We start from the raw sequence: 9,994 nt of genomic DNA, 5'->3' as shown, positions 1-9,994 counted from the left end.
AATTTGATGTGTTTTTCCTGTACTATAACATCATTGGATGCACAACTGCATCAAAATAATTAATTATGATGCAGAATGTCTAGTCACTTCGTCATATGCAGACTACCCCAAGCCACAATTCTGCGAGAGAAAACAGGGAGCAGGCTGAGGTTTTATTAAAAAAAATAGCTTTGCAGAGTTCATTCTCTGTAAAAGTCACAGGCACAAACACCTGTCTACGTAGTGAAACCTGCAATGTCTGTCAGACAGGGAAAGAGCACCAAGATGACTAAAACTCATGGCATCTCCTGATGTATGTGTTATCAGCCTTGGTGCTAAGAGGCCTCTAAATAAAGACATACCTTGCAGGTCAAAGGCGTCTGGCACCGGCAGACATTGGTGGCACTGGATAGGACCAATTTCCTATGCCACACTCCATGCTTACTGTTACCTGGAGAAACTTGCAGGCTTCAGCACATCTTTTATGAAAACAGGTCTTAAAGTGACACTGTCACCCCTTTTTGCATTATGACTGCTCTACATAGGTGTAAAGGGTAAATTTAGCAGTTTTCGTTCCGGTGTTTGTTCCAGTAATAAGTGATCTCTTATCATCTGCGGATTGGGATACCTGGGCGGGCTTCACAGCCGAAGAGCCACTTAGCCCTGCCCCCAGTGCCATTTAGCCTTGCCCCTCTGTGACGGCATCGGCAGCCATTGGAAGGGCCGGCCTAAAAGTCTAGGCCAATGCGGCGATGACATCACGAAGGGGGCGGGTCTAAGTGGTGCTTCAGCCGTGAAGGTATCCCTATCTGCAGATGATAAAAGATCACTTTTTACTGGAACAAGCACCATGACGTATGATATAAAATAAGGTATGAAAACTGTAAAATTTACCCTTTCCACCTGTGTAGAGAAGTCATAATGCAAAAAGGGGTGACAGTGTCATTTTAAGCCTACATTGCTAATTTATTTACCAGAGACACAGGAGGAGAGAGAGAAAAACCACCAGCTCTATACAATAGAGGCTGGTGTATGCCTGTGATGATCTAGTGGGAGCATCCGTTTCAATCTTCCCCACTAGATACGGGTAGTTATGGTTATAGGAAGCACAGCTCCCAGCCAATAGTTTTACCTGATAGGATTCAAACACACAGTGTTACAGCCCAGCTAGAAAAGGCCACTGGTTGTACGGGATTCTCCCACACTCTACATCCTGTGAATTTACATATTGCAGATTTTCTGTGGAATCTGCACTGAAATTTCACAATTAAGTATTGCACAATGTTAGTGAATGGGGGCTAAAAGAAACTCCTGCAGTGGATTCTAGGAATGCTGCATTTGTGTTACTGGGAAGACTGGTTTCACAACATAGATTTTACACTCTGTGTGAACCTAGCCTATAGGTACATTCACACATCGCCTGTTTGCTGAGGATTTCTGCCCCTTGTAAATCAATGAACACAGCCTAAAATCTGCAGAATAATAACCACAGCATACATGGTTCGTTTGAATTTAGTCTGTTAAAGGGAAACTTAAGGTAGGAAAACTTTTCTATTAAAAATAAATTGAAAGTTATATAGAGATCTCTCTATAATGTATTAGCGTGTCCACCCAGTTCTGGTAGCTAATTGACATCCAGAAAGTGAAGAAAACTGACATCACTGCAGTCCACTCTGTCTCCTTCTCCCTCTGATCTCCCCTCGGCTGACAGATCATGTGACCATTGTCTAACATTTAGTTTGTTTGCTGAGCACAGACTGAGGATGCAGACGTGGAAGAGGGTGGGAGAAACAGGATGTTGTGTGCGAGCACTGCAAAGACTACTGGGAAATGTAGTCTGACAGCAGTGCATGGGAAGAGGAACAACAAGAGATACAGAGCAGACAGAAAACTGCCTTAGAGGAGCGGGACTACTGGAAAACCACATAAGGAGTGTAAGGAGGAAACATAGATATGAACCGTGCATTGTTTGGAAGTTGTAATTTTTTTTTTTTTTTTAAACTAGGAGTTCCCCTCAAATCTGTAACCTAAGGCTTTGTTCCTATATTAGCATTTTTATTTTATTTTTTGATTAAATTGCAGAAAAATTGCATTTCAAAATGTGTGCAATTACAGTTAAAAGCTGGGTTCACACTCCGTATATTTCAGGCAGTATTTGGTCCGCAAGTCAGGTCCTCATAGCAACCAAAACCAGGAGTGGATTGAAAACACAGAAAGGATCTGTTCACACAATGGTGAAATTGAGTGGATGGCCGTCATATAACGGTAAATAACTGCCATTATTTCAATATAACAGCCGTTGTTCTAAAATAACAGCAAATATTTGCCATTAAATGACGTCCATCCACTCAATTACAACATTATGTGAACATAGCCTTTCTGTGTTTTTAATCCACTCCTGGTTTTGGTTGCTATACAGCCTCAAAAATACAGCCTCAAATATACGTAGTGTGAACCCAGCCAAATACTGTAATATTTGCTGTGATTTCACCCAAATCGCAGTAAAAATGCAATTTGCGAAAACAGCCAAAAAGGTAACGTACCTTGTGACAGTAGGCATACATCTGTAGGGAGGCGTTTTTCTGGATGGCCTGGGAAGCAGCTAGTGCAATTTAAATGTATTTTTATATGGTTAGCTATAAAGCTATGTTTACATGCCGTATGAACAATGGCCATTCCTTAATCACAAACAAGGTTCTCGGCACTACTCACAACCGCTAGCGGATTCCATCCTCCAGTGTGTATTGTAGTCAATGTCTCGGAGCGTGCTACAGGTGGTGCACAGACTAAAGATACACAGTCCTTGCAATAATCTTTCCAAAAAAAAAGAAAAAGTCTGGCTCTCACCCAGGTAGCAAAAATATATAAAGGTATCTTTATTCACCAAACGGGTTTACATGGCGTGGATGAACACAGATCAGGCAACAGCTGTTTCACGTTAACCACGCTTTTTCACAGCCCTGACGTCATCACGTATTACGGTCATTTATATACAACATTACGTTCAAGTAATTAGCATATTTAAAATCACATATACAAAGTAACACTAGACATAACATATGACATTAATAGCATTGACATGTAATACATATTTGCACAGTGTACACAAAGAGAGCTTTCTCTACCATCAGGTTCCATGAATACCGGACCTATCGTTCAGACCTAGCGGTCCGATAGCTTCCGTTTTCAGTATAAGTTTAGTCTCCTCTTGGAGTAATCGCAACTGACGATCGCCTCCAGTTGGTGAGTATTTTACCTGTTTCAGACCCATAAAACATAATCGGAGGCATTACCATTATGCACCGTGTGAACATGGGCAGTCAACTTCTGGCAGCCTTTACCTGTTTTCAAGGACCTTATATGTTCCGAAAATCGCACGCACATCGGGCGTATGGTTTTACCCAAATAATAAAACCCGCACGTGCAAATAATCGCATAATCTACGTATTTTGATTTACACGTGATGAAATCCCTTACTTCCCATTTAATGGGGCGTAACTGAACAGTTCTCTCATCATTCAGAAATTTGCAATATTTACAATGCTGACACTTATAGTTACCTGGATCATGAGTGGCTCTACCCAACCATAGATTCTTACGTTCTGTTTGCCCTGTATCCACAAATCTGCCCTTTACAATTTCATCCCGTAGGTTCTTACATCGCCGGAATGATATAAGGGGGCGCTGTTCAGTCAGATCTTGCAAGTCAGTGTCACTCTCTAACTAACGCCAATGTTTAAAGTGCTGTCCTTCTCACTATATCGTCCATGGGTGAATGACAAAGGTGAACACAAATCTAGGAGAGGCATCCTTCTTTTTACTTTTATTTCTCAATAGAGACAAACGTGGGATGTTACGAGCTTTATCCCAAGCTTTTGTTATAACATCTTGTGGATATCCACGAGTGAGTAATAGCTGACTTAGTGTGTGTGCCTGTGCCTCAGACAATGTGTCTGTATTATTTATCCTACGTAATCTTATAAATTGCCCGTATGGGACTGATCTTTTTACGTGTACTGGATGGTAACTCTCATATTTTAATAACGTATTCGTGGCACTTGGTTTGCGATACCCACTTGTCAGTAATTCATTGTTCTTAACTTCTAAATGTAACGTGAATGAACATAGCCTAAACCAGTTGTAACCACCAGGAGGACCAGTCAGAAGCAATTTATTTTAGATCACCACATGGACAAATTTGTGGAAAAGCTGCTCCAAGGTCAGTTCTGTCTTTATCAGCCAACTATTCTGGGTTCAACAAGTATAAGACTTCCCCTCAGCCCAGGAAAACACTGCTAAAACCATCAGTAGTTTTCCCTGCTTTTTGGTGTGTTTTTTTCAGGCAGTTTTCTCGTTTTAGTGTAAATTAGTATATGGTGTTTTTATTCCTTGGATTTTATTTTTATTGATGTGACTTTTTCTTGCTTTTATCACAAGATTCCAGGATTTCTATTGAAGTATTGGGCAAAAAACACGAATATGCATATATACATGACATTTTTCTCTGATGCTTTCACCCCTCTAAGTCTTTGGGGGGAAAAAAATGCTCAAATGATTTTCCAAAGGAGCTGAAAAACACCAAACCCAAAAACATGGCACATCATTCTAGTTTCTTACTGACTCTCAGCTAACATCTGGCTCCAAAGTTTTTGAGCCAGACAAATGTCATGCACCAATTTTTGCTGTTTTTTGCTTTTTATTGGGTGTGTGTGGGGGTGGGGGTGGGGGTGGGGGTTGGAGGTCTAGTCGACACTAAGGCTGGCTTCACATCAGAGTTTTTTCTTTTTGAAAACTGTGACTGCTGTTTTTGAACAAAGCTGAGAATGGACTTGTATCTTGTTGGATCCATTTCTGGCTTTGGCTCAATAGCTGCAATTTAGAAAAAAACTGCTGTGTGCGATAGCAGCCTAAGGCTTATTCAGGGCTAAATTAAGCCACATCTATAATCTCTGCAACGTTCACGACAACCCCTTAAAGGGGTTATCCAGGCCTAGCTAAACATGACAAAGACAGCACCACTTAAGTTTCTAACATCTCTAAAGAATATGAGAGAGATGATTGGAAGAAGGAAATGATCTAAGCAGCTTCGGTACCTGAATACTGAGGGCATGTCTTCAGTTTTATAGAATTTTTGTGGAATAACACAGAGACAAAGGAGGCCAAGGTGGGCTGACGTTATATACAAGGACTAAAGCACCCTCCTATTGGCAGGATCTCAATTTTGGTTAAGACCCTATTACACGGGGCAACTGTGAGGAGCAAACAAGCGATGTCAGCGCTCGTTTGGTCCTCGTTCCCTGTCCGCTGCTGCCGCTATTACACGCCCCGGCAGCAGCCAGTGGGTTAAAGCCGGGGGTGGGGGGGGGTTGCACAGAGAGGTGCGGGGGGGGCTGCCCGGGTGATCATCCGGGCAGCCCATAGAGGATAGGGTCGGTCTTCTGCCGCCGCTCCTGTTCCACCGGGCGAGGCAGCAGATCATTGCTATCATTGTCGTTTGTCTTTCAACATGTTGAAAGACAAATGACAGCAACGATCAGCCGACATCGATCATGTCTTCTGATCACTGCCTTCTGTTACACGGGATGATTATCGGCCGTAACCGTGTAATAGGGCTTTAGTACTGGTTTGTTGGTAGGAACTGTGGGTGACCATCTTGCTGACTAATGATGGAGGATCTCTGTTTTCTCCTCTCACATGCCTTCTGTGAGGAAGAATATAACAGCGCAAATGACACAATGTCCATGGAGTAATGAGGTCTATGTGTGTCTCCTATATAGACACAAGAATAAAAAGAAGAGCCCAGCACTTTCTGCTTAGTGCCTACAGCCTTTACCTATGGCTACTAGACGACACAGGTGAGAAAGTTAGTGTTGAAATTTATTTCTGTAAGAAAAGTGTCAGTTACCATATACTTCATACAGTAAGGTCATCAATTCAGTCTATTAGCCTTTGCCCCTATGGAAACCACATGGCACACTTCTACATCTGCTCCCATCTTCCTCAGTTCATGCAACCAAACCATTTGCTTATGTGACAGGCGATCGTTGGGTCCCTTTACCTCCACCAGCTGCAAGACAAGAAGTTATTGATAGTAATGCTGTTTCCAAAAGTATGAAGGAAATCTTATCAAATGGCATCATATGATCACATTGTATGCATTTATCCATCTGTCTGGTTTACCCACAGCAGCCAATCACAGCTCAGCTCTTATATCTTACCGAGCTTTGGTAAAATGAAAGCTGATCTATGAGCAAAGACAGATGTTTTTTGTAAAAGTTAGATTGATAAATGGGGGCTGTATCAGTTTCTTATTAAGCTGCCCAGCTGTGCATTCACACATGCAGGATCTGCTGCAGATTAGTCATCAAATATTCTGCAGATTCTGTATGTGTGAATGTACTTTTTTTTTTCTTTTTTTAGAAATCATGAGTCCTTTGTGTGCTCACGGGAAAGACCTGTTCACCTGTTCATTATGCAGATTGTATATCAACCGAGGGCAATTAAGGAATAATTATATTATTAACATTTCCCAATTCTATTATCAACTTTGCAGGCTAACTAGGAGACAATGATCTTTATTGTGCAAAAATTCAGTCAGCATAATATCACTGTGTGGTTACAGAGGTTTTGGTGCTGTGCGACAGGAGAGCTGACCACACAATGCGAGCACCTCCAGAATTCTCTGCTGCTGTGTGTGGACGTGCAGCAGTTGTATACATGCGCAGTGAAGGGAGACACCTAGTGGCTATATGTATAACGTTAATTTAAACATAGAAAACTTGCAAAACTGTCAAAAACATGCAACACTGAGTGACACAGGGCACTGGAGGAACACTGAGCATCCATCTGCTATCATCCTCTCCAGCAGCCACAGCCCGCACAGCTCTGGGAGTCGGGTCGTGACATCACCAAGTTATCCAGGAAGTGAAGCCTTGATGCAGTAGTAAGTGCAGGGAAAAAGCACTTTATAAGCATTTCCCATAAGTGTATATTGGGGATTTGTATAACTGTTGAAGTGCAATGTAATACTTTAATAAAAATTTTAGCCTGACTTCTCCTTTAATTAGAATAATGCTCATGAACAAAAAGGCATCATACGGTTGCTTCAGCAACCCAAAGGCGTGGCCTGAGCTGTGTCTCTCCATGTAAAGCTAAGCAATGTGTAGGACTGTATAACTGGAGGTACACTTTGATTTCTATCATGACATCACCCAAGCAATTGGGGCACAGCAGATTTTTGGATATCTATTGCCTGCATTTAAAGGTTAATGGACATTTCAGAAAACACACTTTAATGATGCATCGATTCAGTATCCACATGGTAAAGAACAATGAGTAAGTAAAGGTGTCAGTATAAGAAGAGACACTGCCCTCCTACACTATCCCACAAATATCTACTTACCTTAAATGTTTTCTTCTGAGCATTCCACACCACTAGATCAGGAAGTCCTCCTCTAGAATGGCGGATGTCTTTGGACATTTTCCTGCATATTCCACTTAGTATTGGTCCACCGAGACAGGACACCAGACCCTGCAAGAAGACTAACAGATCTCACAAAAAAATCCAAAACACTTTGGCCCAAATGTATTACCATGGCTTTATGATTCATTTCCATTTATGATGCTAACATTTTAAACTCCCTTATTTCACATAAAGCTTTACCCATAGGGATGTGCTTGGTGTGTAGGAAGAAATTGGAGTGCCCAAAAGAAACCTAGGCAAATACAGAGAGAACATACAAAGTCCTTGCAGATATATGCACCCAGGACTCCAGCACTGAACACAATAATGCTAACCACTAACCATTTTTTGATGCTAAGCAAACCACACATACAGTAAACGTCATTTTTCCCAGGAGAAACACTATTAATTTTGCTATAAAAGCTACAGTGTACATTATATTAATGGGAAACTTTTGTGAGGAAATGACCTTCAACAAAACACTTCAATAAAATTTTTGCATTTAACATACTTTTCTCCTTCTATAATTTTCACTGACAGTAGGTCACAGCTCACCTCCCCTCTCATTGCACAGTGACATCTGCACAGGTCACACAACGAGTGTTCTTTAGGTGACAGGTTCTTACGATCATGTAGCTGCTGTAAAGCATATCTCTAATGCTGTTAGCAGCTCAGGCAAGATGGCTTCCCCCAGATATCTATATCATAAAAATCAAAGTCTGTCTGTCTGTCTGTCCTCTATAGACTTCCAAACGCCTGAACCGTTTGACCCCAAATTTGGCACACAGATACATTGGGTGCCCGGGAAGGTTATTGCGAAGGTCCCGTCCCCGCCAGATGTACAGGAGGGGAGGGGGAGGGGAAAGAGAGGTGCCCCATAGAGATGAATGGGAAAATCTCCTCACTGCAAACACAGGTGATATAATTAGCTGCAGCAGACACGGCAGTTGGAGCCTTAGCAACCAATAGGATTACTGCTTTCATTTTCACAGGGAGCAATGGTTGCTAGGGAAGCTGCCTCACAACATCCACAGTAATAACTGGTAGACCCCCTACTCCATCTATACAGTACATGTATATACAGGACCCCCTACTCCATCTATACAGTACATGTATATACAGGGCCCCCTACTCCATCTATACAGTACATGTATATACAGGACCCCCTACTCCATCTATACAGTACATGTATATACAGGACCCCCTACTCCATCTATACAGTACATGTATATACAGGACCCCCTACTCCATCTATACAGTACATGTATATACAGGACCCCCTACTCCATCTATACAGTACATGTATATACAGGACCCCCTACTGCATCTATACAGGACCCCCTACTCCATCCATACAGTACATGTATATACAGCGCACAACAGGTATACCAAACTGTGACTGGGTAACACTGCCACACCAGACCTGACCAATACCGCCATACTGTGACTGGATAACACTGTCATACCAGACCTGACCAATACCGCCATACTGTGACTGGATAACACTGTCATATAAGACCTGACCAATACCGCCATACTGTGAATGGATAACACCGCCACACCAGACCTGACCAATAGCGCTATACTGTGCTGGATAACACTGTCATACCAGACCTGACCAATACCGCAATACTGTGACTGGATAACACTGCCATACCAGACCTGACCAATACCGCCATACTGTGCTGGATAACACTGTCATACCAGACCTGACCAATACCGCCATACTGTGACTGGATAACACTGCCATACCAGACCTGATTATACACCAATTATACACTACAGGTATCCAGGACCCTCAAACTATAAACTACAGGTATACAAGACCTCCACCAACTATGCACTACAGATATGCGAGACCCCTAAAAACTATACATTGTGGGTATACAGAACCCCTCCAACTATGCACTACAGGTATACACTAATTCCACTGATTAACTCAGATGAAACAATACCTTTAGCTTGGCCTCCTGGGCACCTTAGAACAAATCTAATTAACACACTGACACTTTATACCCGGGCAGCGCCGGGTACATTTTCTAGTAATGTATAATAATACATCCACTAATAAACCACCACCAGATCTACGCAATAAAAGCCCAATGATTGTTCTATGGGAATATTCATCACACCGCCTGTATACGTACATTTTAGTGGGATCTATCTAGGCCAGTTTATTTATTTATTTTGTGTGCATTTAGTTCTATGTCAAGTAATGCTGTAGAAAAAAGGCTGCCAGGGTGTATGTGTTACAAAAGGCGCAATTTTAAAAAGAAAACAGCAGTCTGCATGTTGCTGTATGGAAGGATTTAGTTGTGTCCACAGTAACCAAGCTTCATTCATTGTACATTGAGCTGCCAAAGATAGTCGAGACCATCTCTGGCAGCTCGTTAGATAATAAATGGGGCAGCTGTGAACATGTATGACTCCTCCATCCCTTCCAAAAGATGTTTCGGGTTCCCAATGTTTAAATCACAGGAGGAGGTGGGGTGCCAGCAGTATGACCTCCAGCAATGTAACAATTATCCCAATTATAATTATCAGCATAAATTC

The 9,994-nt window shown here is 42.0% G+C and overlaps 1 protein-coding gene across 2 annotated transcripts in view; it reads right to left on the bottom strand.

The window, feature by feature from the left end:
* Positions 1-5,393: 5,393 nt before the first annotated feature.
* FAN1 (FANCD2 and FANCI associated nuclease 1) overlaps positions 5,394-9,994 on the bottom strand; it is a 20,326-nt gene continuing 15,725 nt past the window's right edge. For both annotated transcript variants that reach the window (XM_069981938.1, XM_069981939.1), the window contains exons 13-14: positions 7,382-7,510; positions 5,394-6,046 (exon numbers count right to left, since the gene is read on the bottom strand). In XM_069981938.1, the coding sequence (XP_069838039.1) occupies positions 5,909-6,046; positions 7,382-7,510 (267 nt within the window). In that variant the 3' untranslated portion in view covers positions 5,394-5,908. The remainder of the gene's footprint in view (positions 6,047-7,381; positions 7,511-9,994) is intronic.

This window comes from Dendropsophus ebraccatus, chromosome 1, assembly GCF_027789765.1.
Source record: "Dendropsophus ebraccatus isolate aDenEbr1 chromosome 1, aDenEbr1.pat, whole genome shotgun sequence".
NCBI lineage: Eukaryota > Metazoa > Chordata > Amphibia > Anura > Hylidae > Dendropsophus > Dendropsophus ebraccatus.
Note: the sequence above shows the minus strand (reverse complement) of the source record. Positions and strands in the feature narration are given on the sequence as shown.